This window comes from Pistacia vera, unplaced genomic scaffold (assembly GCF_008641045.1).
Source record: "Pistacia vera cultivar Batoury unplaced genomic scaffold, PisVer_v2 Contig883, whole genome shotgun sequence".
NCBI lineage: Eukaryota > Viridiplantae > Streptophyta > Magnoliopsida > Sapindales > Anacardiaceae > Pistacia > Pistacia vera.
In genome coordinates, this window is record NW_022196760.1 from 6721 (window position 1) to 23288 (window position 16568).

The window sequence follows — 16568 nt, forward strand, 5'->3', positions numbered from 1 at the left end:
CAACATCCCAATGTTCTTGGCAAGGAGAATTAAAAAACTGACTCAACTGCTGAACAACAAAGCTAATGTCAGGTCTTGTCAAATTAAGATACAATAAGTGGCCAATTAATCTCCTATATTGATCAAGAGAAGATAAGGGATTGGAAGATTCTGAACTAAGCTTGCAACCTTTGAGAAAAGGAGTAGAAATAGGCTTTGCACCAACCAGACCTATGTCTTCAAGGATATCCAAAATATATTTCCTTTGATTGATAAAAGTTCCCTCTAAAAAGCGAGCTATTTCTATCCCAAGGAAGTATTTGGCATATCCTAAGTCTTTGATAGTAAAAACAGAATGTAAATAAGCCTTAACTGCTGCAATATCACTTTCATTAGGTCTCATTACTAAAACATCATCAACATAAACAATTAGAGCCAAGAAACTATCTGCAGAAGGTTTAGTAAAGAGACAATGATCATGCTTGGACTGAACAAAACCATAGGCCAGTAACTTAGTGCAGAATTCATGATTCCATTGTTTGGAAGCTTGTTTCAGGCCATATAAGGATTTTTTGAGTTTGCAAACCTCTCCATTTTGTGCCTTAGAATAACCATCAGGGGGAAACAAATAGACTTCTTCATCCAAATAGCCATGTAAAAAAGCATTATTAATGTCTAATTGATGTAATGGCCAAGAATAGGCAATAGCAATGGCTAAGAAAATTCTCACTGTAACAAGCTTGGCAACTGGAGAAAAGCTTTCCAAATAATCTACCCCATAAATTTGATTGTAGCCTTTGGCCACTAATCTGGCCTTGTATCTATCTATACTCCCATCTAGTTTAAGTTTAATTTTATAAACCCATTTTGTGCCAAATGGTTTTTTTCCAGGTGGTAATGGAACTAATTCCCAAGTATGGTTGGATTCTAAAGCATCAAGTTTAGCTTTCATAGCTTTAATCCAAGCAGGATGTTGGCAAGCTTGATGATAAGAAGTGGTTCTTGGATTGTTGAGACATTAGCTAAGAAATTAATATATGTGTGTGATAAACAGGGAGGATCAATGTAAGGGTAAGTTGGAGGTGTATGAATTGAAGAAAAATGAGATTTATCAACAGTTGAGATCTGTTGGGAATTATGACAATGCAACACATAATCATTCATCCATTTTGGTGGATGTTTAGATCTAAGACTTTGCCTAGGTAGAGAATGTTCAATTGGGATAGGTGAATATTACTAGACTGTGAATGCAGCTCTACATGATTAGGAGACAAATTTTCAAGAATCAATTCATCAGTGATAGGTTCAGTATGCATAACAGTATCAACTCTGGGTGATGAATGAGATTCTAACTCAGCAGAAGCTATAGAATCAGAAATATCAAAATCAGATGTAGACTATGGGTGAAATGTGGCAGGTAAACAAGCATTTTCTGTGGGAAACAAGTCTTCAAAAATGGAAGGAATTAGTGGCACACATGAAGACTTGTTTGCAGTAGAATCAATAGAAAAAGAAAATATATGTTCAAGGAAAAATACATCTCGAGAAACAAACATTGTTTTAGAAGACAGATCATAAAGCTTAAAAGCTTTCTGACCTTGACTGTAACCAATGAAACAACACCTATTAGCTCTGGGTGCAAATTTATCCTTGTGTGGTAGTGTATTGGTTGCATAACAAAGGCAACCAAAAACCTTGAAAAAATCATAGGTAGGAATCTGTTTATACAGTAGTTCATATGGGGTTTTCCATTGAAGGACTGAGGTTGGTAACCTATTAATGATATGAGTTGCCGTGAGAATGGCATGATCCCAAAACATAACAGGCATATTAGCTTGAAAAATCAGGGCTCTAGCTATTTGAAGTAAATGCTTATGTTTTCTTTCAACAATACTATTCTGCTGAGGTGTGTAGACACAGGTTTTCTGATGAATAATACCTAATGTATGAAATAGTTGCTAGCAATTAGAATTGAGAAATTCAGTTCCATTGTCTGTTCTAATGCTTTTAACTTTAGCATCAAATTGGGTTTCTACAAGATGAAAGAAATTTTGCAAAGTAGTGAATGTTTGTGTTTTGTGGGAAAGGAGAAATGTCCACACTGCCCTACTGTGATCATCAACAATAGTCAGTACATAATGTGCTCCTGTAACAAATTTTACTTTATAAGGATCCCACATATCCAAATGAAGTAAATCAAAAGGTTTAAGGGATATGGTTCGACTTATAGGAAAAGGTAACCTGGACTGTTTTGCTTTGTGACACACATCACAATCTGAAAAAGATGCATCAATGGATTTATCAATAAATTGTAAATGATGCAATGCATTCAAAGAGCTGTGACCAAGTCTCTTATGTCAAAGAGATAATGAGCAATGATCCACTTTATTAGCAGAAAAAGAAATGTTACAGGCAGGAGATTGTAACATCTACTGAAAACTAGTACAATGCATGCATAATAACATAGAAAATTGGGCCCAAAGTTTTCTTTTCATTTCAATTCATATGTCTTTTATACACAAAGAGTACTGTTTACAAAAATTCATTTTAAAAGACAAAACAGGGGAAACAGTGTAGCTATTCCTCTTCGCTTGCCGACGCCCCTCCGACTGCATCAACACCTAGAACCTGCATCCACAAAGGAAAATAACGGGGTGAGCACAAATAATGCTCAGTAAGTAAAACCCTCTAACTGTCTGTCCCCGTGTATAACTCTTAATTCTTTCCTTTTTCTAATTCTGTTTCTGTTTCTGTTTCTACTAAATACCATGGCCTCATCTTACCGGAGGTACGGCCGGATGGCGTTCACACAGCACCATCACACTCTCCATGACTACCGGGTGGAATTCACACAGTACCAACCCGTTCTTAGTGACTACCGAGTGGGGATCACAAAGCACCTACTCGGTTTTCCTAACTATCGGGTGGAGACCACTTAGCACCTACCCGTTTCTCATGACCTTTGGGTAACGATCACCAAGCATTAACCCGTCTCTAGTCACTGTCGGGTGATGGTCACAAAGCATCAACCCGCTTCTACTAAATGTTGGATGATGATCACAAAGCATCAACCCACTTATCTAACAACTAACCGGGTGGTGGTCACAAAGCATCCACCCGTTTCTACTACTCATCGGGTGACGATCACAAAGCATCGACCCATCTCTAAGGGCTATTCGGGTGGTGATCACAAAGCATCAACCCGATTCCCATAACTGTCGGGTGATGATCACAAAGCATCAACCCATTTCTACTACTCTTCTCATTCACTCTATTCTAGCATTTTTCATTCTCTCTACCCTTAGAGTAGTTGCACCCACCAAGCTCTCTACTCATAGGGTAATTGCATACACAAGTTTCCTACACTTTCTTAGGTCACTTTTCAATGCACAATTAGTGCCTATGGATGGTTCATCTCCACCAATGCACTTATGAAATGCCAACATGCAATGTTGCAAGAATTAAGGTTCACTACTCATACTCAAACCTCTATTAGGCATTTCATCAAACAACTCATGTGCACTATAAAACTCTATTATAGCAATGATTCTAAAACTTTTTCTAACCATCCAAAATGGGGAAAAACCCCTTCACAAAGCCATAAAAACCTGTCAAACAAAACACTTCCAAAAAGGGTTCCATAACACCCCTTCAATTCCATCTCAACTACCTTGCCAACCCAACAATTCATTTCTCATATTTGCAAGGTGTAAACATTCACAAAGCATAGAAATCTCTATTTAAGCCTTCACACATGGCATATTACATGTACATCACATACATACATCATTTCTATCAAAACCCTAATCAAGAGAATTCATAAATCTCAACTTGGGTTGGGTTTTACTTACCTTGTTATGGAGAGACTTCACAAATTCTTCCTTTCACTTGTTTAGCTTGACTTTCCCTCTAATCTTAACCAAAAGAATGAAAACCCTCAAACTTCAATATGGGTTAAAACTCCCAAATCACACAACTTAAGTAGAGATTCTTACCTTAGGAAGCCTTAGGTTGCTTTTCCACCTCAAATCACTTCAAAAACCCCTTGGAATTCCTTGATCAAAAGAGAAGAGAAGTTGAGAGGAAGAAGAATGAAGAGTTGCGTTTGAGAAGAAGAAATGAGGGGTTTGTTAATTCTAATTCCTTTTAATGAAATATAAACACAATCATTCCCATTTTGCCCTTACTCTTCTTTGGGAATTCCATCTATATCCTTTGATTCATTACAAACTCACCCCCATATCAACATATTCTCCATGAAAAATCCTTACAATTAACTCCTCACTTTTCCTGCTAATTAGGGGTAGAATGGTCAAATTGCCCTTAGGGAAGAAAATATCTAAAACTTAACCAACATTTTAATCGGCCTGTCGCCGCGGCGAAGAAACTTCTGTCGCCGCGGCGAAACTGTCTAGAGAGTTTCCCCGAAGTTTCAACACATCTTCGCCACAGCGAAGATTATCCTTCGCTCCGGCGAAGCTTGGTACACTAAACAACTTCTATTTTCAACCAATTTCAGGGCAAGCATTCAACACAACACTCAATCAAACAATATTATCAAAACCAACTCAAATAAGAGCGAAAGAAGCAACAATAACTACGTACCTCATGTGGGGCGTTACAGAGATAAACACTTAGCTGATATAGCTTGTGTTTCTGTCTTATTACATGTAGAAAATTTCCTAAAATGGAGACTGTTTTTGTCCATAATGTATAAATTCCCAACAAGTTTCCCAACTGCTAATATTTCTTCATTTTGTAGGTCCTGCAAAACACAATGTTTTGGATAAAAGGTAAATTTAAGATTTGCATTAGCATTGAGTTTGGGTACAAAATAGATTAAATTTGAAAGATGGAACATGCAGGGCATCATGCAGGGTCAGCTTAGAGTTTAATAGGATGTTTCCAATATGGTTCACAAATTTTATGGTTCCATCTGCTAAATAGACAAGTGTAGGTTTGGTTACAAGTTTCGGTGAGTTCATGAGTTTCAAATCAACACACATATGGTTTGAAGCACCTGTATTAACAATCCATGTTCCTACTTCTAAGCAATCAATAACTTGTAAGCTATAATTCATACTTGCAAAATCCCCTAGATGAGCAAAGTTCACTTGATTATTTTCCAGCTTCATAACCTCCTGCTGTATAATATCAGTGAGAGACTGTCCCTGAAATCCTTTCTTTTTTTCTTCACCAATGTCCTCAAAATTCAAAGGAGAATCCATCATCTATGCTACCATTGCCCTACCCCCAATGTTGGCTTTACCCTGCTGACCTTTCAGCTCTTTATACCATTCTGGATAACCTATGATTTTGAAACAAAATTCTCTTGTGTGTCCATTTTGGTTACAAAAATCACAGTGTTTATCAGCATTCCTCTTCCTATTTTCCTATTTATTCTTATTTCCCCCATTATAGTTACTGCCACTGTTTCCATACTTCTTTGTTGAATTATTCCCTTGATTCATCTGTGCCTTAGCAAACATGGCAGAGACACTACTTGAGTGTGAAAAATTGATATGAACCTCTCTTTGTTTTTCAACTTTCAAAGCCATAGAATAGGCCTTATTAACAGTAGGTAATGGTTCAAGTACTAAAATTTGGCTCCTTAACTAATCATAGGAATCATTAAGCCCCATCAAGAATTGCATCAAACGATTTAGAGAATTAATATCACTCATCTTCTTTCATGATCCAAGACTGCAATCAAGAACTGGCAAAATGCAGTTCAACTCATCCCAAAGTTTTTTTAATTTTGTATAATACTTCGAAATTGTCTCATTTCCTTGTGACACTGAAGCAATTTCCCTCTAAATTTGATAGATCAGAGGTCCATTGCTTTCACCATAATGTTCCTTAAGTTCATTCCATAGTTCTTCGGCAGTAGATGCATAAAGAAAGACTCTTACTATGTCACTTGAAACAGAGTTCAATAACCATGACCTAATCATGCAATCAACCCTTGACCAAAGTTCAAAGCTATCTGAATCTTGTTCTGGCCTAGAAATTTTTCTATTAATAAAACCTAACTTCTATTTTGCACCTAATGCAATTAAAATTGATCTACTCCATGCTAGATAGTTTTCGTTACCTGTAAGTAGAAAATTCACCAATTGCATGCCTAGATGATCTGAATTTTGCAGCATCATGGAATTCTTTCCATTGTTCAACTCCATTTCTTTCAAAACTGAACTTTCGTTGGAGTTCGCTGGTGATTCTCCAGCTCCAGTTTTACTTGACTCTCTCACCATGTCGAGTAATCAATCCGTAAAGCAAAGCTTCAAGAGCTCAAAGAAGATTCAGAAGAAAATAGTATCTTTCCTGTTCTGATACCATGAACGAACAGAGAAAAGAAAAAGTTTTTGAATAATGCTCTTAACTTTTATTTATTTGCAAGAGACTTTACATACAAAGCTTAGCACTAATTACTGACTAACTAACTAATTAAGCAACTAATCCAACTAATTAAAACTGACTGATTAACAACTTAACAAACCAGCTAAAATAAGCTAAACGTGTTAAAACTGATAAACTGTTGAATTACATAAATACCCCTTCCAGATTTAATTCCTACAAGCAGGATTCCCTCGCTACAATATCATCAACATTCCAGCCCTTCCATTTATTGTTGAGGCCTTTCCCCAGTAATTAATGTTGATCAAAGTCAGCTTCCCTAACTTTAGGTTTGATAAATCTTTATATTGCTCAGACTTCGTTGTTTCACAAGTTTATGTTTAGGAATCGGTGATGATGACTTTATAGTTAATAATGTTGTTTGTGCGTGAAGTTGTTATTTGTAATGTCGTCTTAATTAGAATTTTTTAACTCGTGTGAGCTGGTTATTAATTATGTTTAACAGGGTTGAAATCAAAATATTATAATAAATATATATATATTATATATATATATATATTATATCTATAGAGAGAGAGAGAGAGAGAGAGAGAGAGAAGGGTAAAAAATCCTTAAGTATATATAAATAAATAAAAAATACAATACTGACCCTATAAAATGAATTTACATAATGTTATTAAAAAGAGAAATAAAATTAACTATAATATAAGAATTGAGAAAATAAAGAAGAAGTGTGTAAAAGCAAGTATAAAATTGCTGTGAAATGAATTATATGATAAAAGTTCTGAAAAATTAGCGAACTAAAATGATTTATTGAAATTAATAATCTTGATATAGAGTGTTTAAAAAGTTAAATAAATTGATTCAGGAGGCCAGGGATTAAGATAATAAAATAATAATATATTTTTTGCTTTTATTGAACACATTTGTTTGCTCTCCGCTATATGATCTATCGAAGTTAATTACTAGTAACATGCACGTAAGAAACGTTGTTAAATTTGTTATCATAGAATAATTAATCTAATAACATATGTTTAAGAGGATAAATATAATTAAAGACTTCTTGTTTGATAAACCCATAATCAGTTGAGTGAAGGAAATGAGTTTGGGCCCGAAATCAACTAGAAAAGAAGCAGAAGATCAGTAAGCACAGCCTTCCACGTGAAAGGTTTGTCTGATATGCCTTATTTAAATAGAGTTTATAAAAGACAAATTATTTGATAACTCATTTGAAATTATTTCATAGTTCATACTAAAGAATTAAACATTTAGATATTAGAAGTTCATATATTCAACATAGTGATCGATCAAGATTAACATCACACAATCAAGTACTAAGTAATTATTGTGGGACGATTGCTTAATGACTGAAATCCAACGTCAATGGCAGGGATCCCATTAAATGAGTCATAATGACATGGTCGTTTCCCACCCTCCATCATCGATTCATTTATTGATTGAATATGCCTCATATGATCAAACGGTTGAATAGGGGGACATATGAAATTGGCTTGGTGGGTTCTCTCGTTCATATACACTCATTCTGGTTTCTGATTCAGGATCAAGATTGTCTCAACATTATTGTTCCATCTGCCATTTTCATTCCAATTCCACCTGCAATCTTCGTTCTCTCAACTGCAAACATTGATCCACTCACACTTTCACTCTCCTGCAATCAGCACGAATTGAAATCTTCATTCAATTCCATCTGCAATCAGTCACTCACTCACGGCTAGGGGACAGCGAAGGTTTAGGGTTTGACTCTGCAACTGTAAGTTGATATTACGAACAAAATCCCAAATGCACTATCATTAATTTATTGGTTTTAATACACAATTCATTTCTATTTTGGTTTGTGATGGGGGGTCCGGGTCTCCGAATCAGCCAAAAGGTTGGTTTGGTCACTGACATACGGATCACCTGCACATGGATTCTTTCTTATTTTAAGAACAAATAATTTAAATAATACTGATACATTAATCACATGCGCAAAGCTATGAATTTAAAATAAATTTCATCACATGGTTGATTTGAAGATATAAAAGAAAGTTAATGGATTCTTTTGAGTCTATACGAATATGTAATTTAATAAAACTCTTAGGATGCGTTTGGTTCAGAGAATGTTAGATTATTAGAAATGTTAGATTATTAGAAAGATTATTAGAAATGTTAGATTATTATAAAGTTAGATTACCTTAAAGATACTGGGAATCTTTAAGAAAATGTGTTTGATTAGTTGGTGGGTATGTTATATTAATATGTTTGGTTGGGAGGAATAAATTGGTAGGTATGTTATTTAAATTACTTAATTGTCCTTTAATTAAATATTATTATTATATTATTTTAATATTGATTATTATAACCCCCTGCATTTAAAATCTTAGCAAAAACAACCCCATAATAAAAGTTTGAAAAATCAAAAAAGCACCCCCACCAACCCAGCCACTGCCGGCCGCCGGTAGCTGACAACCTAACGACGCACGGAAGGCAGGAAATAACCTTCGTGCATCGTACAGCCATTTCCTGCCAGAGATACGATCGGAAATGACCATAGCGACGCACGACAGCCATTTTTGGCCTTCCATGTGCCATTCCAGCAGCTAGCTGCGGCGGTGGTTGCCGGCGGCAGGTGGGTGGGGGTGTGGCTTGGGTGGGTGGGTTACAATTTGTTTTAAATTCAAGGATAATTTTGTCCAAAAAGTTAATTAATTGGGGTAAAATAGTAAAAGTCATATTCATGTAAATAAATTTAAAAATAAGGGAATTATTGTCCTAAAATTTTATTAATAAGGGATAGAATTGTAACAAAAACAAGATTACCCTGGTAATCTTAGAATACCTAAGAAAATGAAAGTAATCAGATTACCTCTTATATTACCAACAGTAACTATTATTGGTATTTGAAGATTACCAAAATCTTATATTACTTGATAATCAAACGAGATAATCAAGTAATATAAAATGACATAACTCCAATAATCTCACATTACCTCCAACCAAACGCCCGTTTATTATAATAATACTGTTAAACTAATTATATGCGAATACAAAATTTAAATGCATCACATGGTTATTTGAAATTATAAAGCAAGGTTTGGTTTTCCTAGACATGATCAGCTATATATAATGGATTCTTTTGTCTTCTCATCACCTATGTATGGTATATTGTTATAGAAATATATCATCTATGTATGGTATCTCTAATGTCTACGTAGTTGTCATTACCAGTTCCACTGCACTCCCATATTATTTGGAAGGATAACCGGGAAAAATCAACAATCAAGAACATTGTCCACGCTGCCCAAAATGAACAATTAGATGTTGACAACGAGCAACTATGCACTTCTAACACGTGTGGACCCTTCGAAACTTTAAGAAACCACAGGGAAGGAGGTAAAATTAGCTGTTTTTACCTGCTTGTTTAGCCCACTAGACATAATATAATATTATGGTGAAATTAATGTTGTTGAAATAATATATATATATATATATATATATTGCTCAACATAAAAGAATTAAACATGTGAACCAAATACCAAATATTTAAGTATTATATGAATATTTTGCATTATAATTTGTTGATGCTGGATTTTGTCACCAACTAACCGCACGTAGGAAATGCTGAACGAACTCAGAAGTCGCGCATGAATATGGGGGATTGGATTGACCAAGAGGTGAAGAACAATGTTCAAGTTCGGATGCTTAAATAAGCGAATCTTACGTCCACTGGTATTATATTAATATATAAGATCAAATCGCGTTTAGCGAGCTGATTTGTAGCTTGGAGAATACAAGTGAATACAAGAGAGAGAGAGAGAGAGAGAGAGAGAGTATGTTATTTCAGAGAAAAATTAGTTAATCCCACAAATGGGAGAGTAGCCCTCTATTTATAGTGGGATGAATTAAGGTGATGATTACTAAATCTGTGAGTGAGTCAGATTACCATGCAAATTCTTCTTTATGTCCCGTTGCTTACCTACTTGAGTGATTTCCTCGACTTCTGCAGGGATTGGACACGTGGACCGTTCCCAACCTTTCGCCAATTTGGCGCATACCCACTATAGTGGCAAGAGCATGCCGCTTACGCCAGCATGCGATGTGGCTTCATATGAATGGTTGTAAAACCTACCTAAGCTCTGACTGGCCATGCTGACAAGGTTCGACATCAGCCCTACTTTTTCAGGTATAATATAACTAAATCTTAAACTTGCTTTTTTCTCTCTTTAGGATGACCTCGATCGGCTTTTCACTGTAGATCTAGTATAATCAACCCCTTTAATCTCACTCTTATCTATTCTATTCTGCTATACATACATCTCTTTAATTATATACACTCATTCTGGTTGCAGATTAAGGATCAATATTGTTTCATCATTGTTGTGATTTCCAGTGCTACTATATGAATCCAATTCACAATTAATCGTCACAGGTTTATGCCAGGTTTACTTCAATCTTAAATAAAAAAAAATATATAGCGTATCATGCATTAATAAAGTATGCACTATTATTTTTAACTAAAAATTCTGCATATTATTATTATTATTTTTCAAGTAACCAAACTATTAAGGATGACTGAGAGGTTTTGTATAAAGACGTTAGAAATGTTGATGCATGAATAGTCTTGTTCACTTGGTCCCGAAACTTCCGAGGTAGTTGAATGAAATTAAGTAGTACAGTATTACTCATTTGGTACCAAACTTTCAAGTTTGTTGAATGATAGAAACATGTGTAGGTGATAGAAACATACACGTGCACTTATCATAGCCTATACGTGATTGTTCAAATGTTATTGTGTAGTTGTCATTCCACTCTGATATTGTCATGATTTATCACTTGTTTCATAGTAGGTAAAAGATTTCTACTGTAATGAAGTTTTCATTTTACCTTTGCAAGAATGCTTAGAAATGTGGTTATGTGAAAGTTAATTCGTCCCTTTCTTGTGCAATCAATACCGTGAATTTGTGAAATAAATAATTTAATTATTTGCAGTTTTTCTAGACATTATAAATGTAACAAAATTCTATATGCGCAAGCAAACTTGGCATTTTTTTTTATGTGAGATGACAGCATATGGCTTAGGACAATATTATACTCACAAATTTTTTCCCACAACCCCGACGTGGTAGTTCATAATTGGTCAACTTGTAAATAGGTCTTGTCTATCCATTATGAGCTGACCAATTACGAACTGTTACGTCAGAGTTGTAAGAGAAAGTTTGTAAAATTGAGTTATGAGTCAATCTTTATTGTGTGGCTTATAGAGTTATAATGCTATGTCAATCTATTTGATTTATTAAATAGTATATGTAATAACCCCCATGAATATGCATAAAAGCTCATGCTGTATCACTAAGACCCGGCCAAACTATTACGTATTTCGAGTAGAGTGAAGATTTTTTTTTTAGGTAGTTGAGGTAGCAGAATATGACCGGTTGACCAACTACTCCCACTAATTGAGCTAATAAATAAGTGACTAGCTATTTGTGAACAAGGGAAAGGAAACCAAAAAGCTTGAGAAGCAGAGTGCTATAGCAGAAGAAAGAAACAGAAAAAGGTGAGGAAATTAGGGGAAAAGATATTCATCAAAAATTACAACGGTTAGTTTTCAGAATTCTTAGCTAGTTTTCTACAATTCATTATTTTTATGAAAGCTAAAATCAGATCATTTCAATTAAAATGTGGTTTTCAAACCACCATATATATATATATATATATATATATACTCTAGATTAATTAAGCTGCATGTAGATATGAATGATCATGATGATTTTAATTATTTTGTAATTTTTTATCAATATAAGTCATGTTAATTACCAAGTTAATTGTTTATTGTATATACAATTCAAGCTTTAATTTGCCTATCTAACTTTACTGGTATCATCAGTTTATCAGAGGAGAAGAAGAAGAATGGAAGCAATAGAAACGAGTGATGAATCTTTGAGAGGGCAAGTAGAAATATGGCAACACATGTTTAGTTTTGCAGATTCAATGGCATTAAAGTGTGCGGTTGAACTCCGTATTGCCGACATTATAAACACTCACTGTGGCCCTATCACCTTGTCCCAATTAGCTTCATCGATTGGCTCACCCTTCCCAGGCATCTCTTACCTCTCACGCATCATGAGATTGCTTGTCCGCAAGAAAATCTTCGCTGCATATCATGATTCAAACGGTAATGGAGAGACCCTTTACGGGTTAACCCACTCATCCAGATGGCTTTTACGTGACTCCGAGCTAAGCCTAGCACCAATGATATTAATGGAGAATCATCCATTGCTAATGGCTCCCTGGCACTGTTTTAGCCAATGTGTGAAAGAAGGTGGTATCGCTTTCAAGATAGCTCATGGCAAAGAGATCTGGGACTTCGCTTTACAGAATCCTGAATTTAACAAATTGTTCAACGATGGATTGGCATGTACGTCAAAGATCATTGCCAGAGCAATCATATCAGGATACAAAGATGGATTTAGTAGTATTAATGGATCGTTAGTGGACGTAGGAGGCGGTACCGGAGAACTTATTAATGAGATTGTGAAATCGTATCCACATATTAGAGGAATTAACTTTGATTTGCCTCATGTTGTTTCCACAGCACCCAAGTTTGATGGTATCTCTCATGTTGACGGTGACATGTTTCAAGCCATTCCTAAAGCCGATGCTGCTATAATGAAGGTAATTAATGGTTGCTAGCTTCTTTTGCATTTCTTTCATAAAGAATAGTCCAAAGAATATGTGGCATACTTAATTAATTCAATCTCTACATATACAGTTTGTATTGCATGATTGGAGCGATGAAGATTGTGTGAAGATTTTGAGAAATTGCCGAAACGCAATTCCAGAGAAAACAGGAAAAGTTTTAATTACTGAAGTTATTGTAAAACCTGATGGCAATGACCTGTCTGATGACACGGGTTTGGATTTTGATTTACTGATGATAGCTCACAGCACAGGTGGAAAAGAGAGGACTGAGGTTGAATGGAAGAAGATATTAGAGGAAGCAGGATTCCCTCAATATAATATTATCAATATTCCGGCAATACCATTCATTATTGAAGCATTCCCTCAGTAAATGAAATGAAACGCAGATGGTGTTGTTAGTGTAAAATTAATTAATTATTTTCTTAATTAGGTGTGGGTTTGCTTAATAACTTATCTCTAGCTATTGTCATGTGTATTTACTTTGTACAAATTCAATCACCTATTTCCATGAAAGAAAATAAAAAAATAGTTGTTATCATATTGCCTCTAATGCGAATGAAATAGATATTTTGAGAGATTATTTGAGATGCGTATAAACTAGTTTGAATACCTCTAATCATTAAAATAAAAAATAAATAAATAAAAGAAATAGATGTCAGTTTACATTGAAGGTTGAATACAATTCGAGAGATGTAAATTTGTTCTAGATTCTATTCTTCCTAATTATATATAGAATCAAGGTAGCTAGATGTTTACACTCCATGCATCTTTTTATGGAAGGTTATGATATGATCAAATATTAAAACTCACCACCGTCTTCATTGAATTAATGATAATATTAATTAGGGTATTAAATATGTGACTAGTAGTAGCAGGTAGGATGTCAAAATAATGTCCTGTCTGAACGGGACCCGAAACTTTTAAAAAAAGTCACGACTGCACCAGATTATATTTATACAAAAGTAATAAATTTTATTTTATACACATAACGTAAGCACTTATGAAATTCAAATTTATTTTCCATGAAAGAAAAATAAAATAGCTGAAACCTGAAATCATACTGCCTTTATGACCAACAAAGTGGATGTGAGAGTTGCAAATTTAATGGCAACATATAGTCGGGTCATTAATTAAAATTAAATTAAATCATATCAGGTATTCTTGTCTGCTGATGGATTCCATGTGTTTGTCTCCACAAAGAGTTAAATTGAAGATCTTTCCGGATCATAATTTTATGAAAATGGAACTTTAATATTGACCCATTCAATATATTAAAAAAGTTTAGTCTAATCAAGGAAAACGTGTTTAATTTCTACATGTTTCGATCATGACAAAAACATCCAACTGCCATTACCAAAAATAAAACTAAGGCACATTAAAAATATGAAGCACTTTTGTTATAGAATAAACGATTTTTTCCCACCCAAAGTTTGCCTTAATGACACTTTCCCACCCAAAAAGTTTCAAACTACCATTTTTCCACCCAAAATTTATATTCCGTCAATTGAACCCGCAATTATGTATGTGGCTACGTGCAGGCACATAGTTATATAATATAACTATATATTATTTTATGACATTAATGCACATTATTAATCAAAAGCTATCATCCCTAATTATATAAAATAAAACAAGATAATAGATGCCTCCCTTTATTAATTATCTTGAATTGTTATAATTTCCAATAATTATTTCCATAAAATATAAATGTATATCCTAATGATTGTTTTTATTCTGCTTCTTTTAACAACAACAACAATAATAATACGATCAATTAAGTGAGTGATATATTAAGTATTTAACAAACATAAAAGATGTCAAACTAGATTGAGTTTTCTTAGAAATCAAACTAGACCAACAATAAAAATAAAAATAAAAAACCCCCAGAACCTCCCCTCATATTTTAGAAAAATCTCAACTACCTACTCCGAAGGATGTTAAATAACTGACAAAGCCAACTCATCAAAGATAAGAAATTTTTTTTCCATAATATAATTTAAAAATAAATATAACTATAGAAAAATACACTTGTCGTCATCACCTAAGCGTGGTGTCTCTAGTGATGCTACATAATTATCAACAATAGTTTCGTTGCCCAGTCAACGTACCGTATGTACAAGCTAAGAGGCACCTATGATATATCTGTCGATTTGTGAAGACTGACTAGAGTTTCAGATTTACTTGGAAGGTTCTACAATAATAACAATGGCAATATGAAAAATCAAAGCAGTAGAACATAAATGAAAAGGAACACAAAGATTTTGTTATGATTTGAGACTAAATTCACACTCTATCTACTGCCAATTCAACACACACAAGATCAAAGAAGGGTAAAAAAACACACACAATTATTGTGGTTCACTTGTTCAAGATTTGAACAAGCTACGTCCACGTTGAGCTCTAGAATACTGAGGCCTGCTGCACTATGGTTATCAAGAATGTTTACATATTACAAACTCAACCAAGAAAGCTCAAAACTCTCTCTATCGCTAATCACTCAACTCACTCACTGTAACCCTTTAATCTTAAGAGAAATCTAACCCAACTTCTCTACAATGGAAAGGAAACACAACCTTACAATCATGATTCACCAGATCACTCAAAGAATTACATGAATTTTAGTACTAATATGAACCCTAGCAGAGAGAAAAATCAATTCACGAAAAGGGAGCTTATTCTATTCTTCAAAACAACAAAATGGTCTGCTTTTATACGTTAACCAAATGGGAAAGTGGCAGCCATTGGATCAGATGCAGAGCAATGGCCAAGATTAAAAAAAGCAGCACCCAAAACGACAATGCATGGGACTAAGTCATACGACATCGTTTAATGGCTTCACAATTAACAATCTCTACCTTGAAGCCAACAGACCCCTTCTGAGCAGTACCCCATTAGTGCAGCAAGCATCTTCAATGTTCCTTCTCAGCTCCATTACCTTACCTAATGTGAAGTAAGCCCAAGTAATGCTTGAACTTAGCAGCCATCACCACCTTAGTCCCCATGTCAGTTGGATTCTCCTTGGTTGGTATCTTCCTCAGATTTAGTTGGCCTCTTGAGATGAGATCTCTTACAAAATGGAACCTCACACCCACGTGTTTAGTTCTCTTGTGATACATTGGATTTTTACATAGGTGGATGACACTTTGATTGTCTGAGTATACAGTCACAAGCCCTTCTAGCAGGTTAGCCTCTTTCAAGATACCTTGAAGCCAAATTGCTTCCTTAAATGCATCGGTTATAGCCATGTATTCAGCCTCCATTGTGGATATAGCAACCAGAGGTTGTAATTGTGACTTCTAGCTCACAAAATTCCCACCAAGAGTAAAATAATAGGTTGTTGTAGATTTTCTAGAATCTCTATCACCTGCAAAATCAAAATCTACATACCCAACTAAATCAAGTATAGTATTTCTTTTACAATAGTCCAAACCAACATGCACAAAACTGTTTATCTTAAAAGCCATTTTAAAGCAACCCAATGCTCAATTCCAGGATTAGACATGTATCTACTTAGTAAAGAAATAGCAAAGGCC

General features: G+C 34.6%; 1 protein-coding gene across 1 annotated transcript; it reads left to right on the forward strand.

The window, feature by feature from the left end:
- The first annotated feature begins 11838 nt into the window (after positions 1 to 11838).
- Positions 11839 to 13513, forward strand: LOC116119366 ((R,S)-reticuline 7-O-methyltransferase-like). The gene is made up of 3 exons (XM_031405305.1): positions 11839 to 11890; positions 12221 to 13008; positions 13106 to 13513. The coding sequence occupies exons 2-3, from the start codon at positions 12244 to 12246 to the stop codon at positions 13403 to 13405; spliced, it is 1065 nt and encodes a 354-aa protein (XP_031261165.1). The 5' UTR covers positions 11839 to 11890; positions 12221 to 12243; the 3' UTR covers positions 13406 to 13513.
- The last annotated feature ends 3055 nt before the right edge of the window (positions 13514 to 16568 follow it).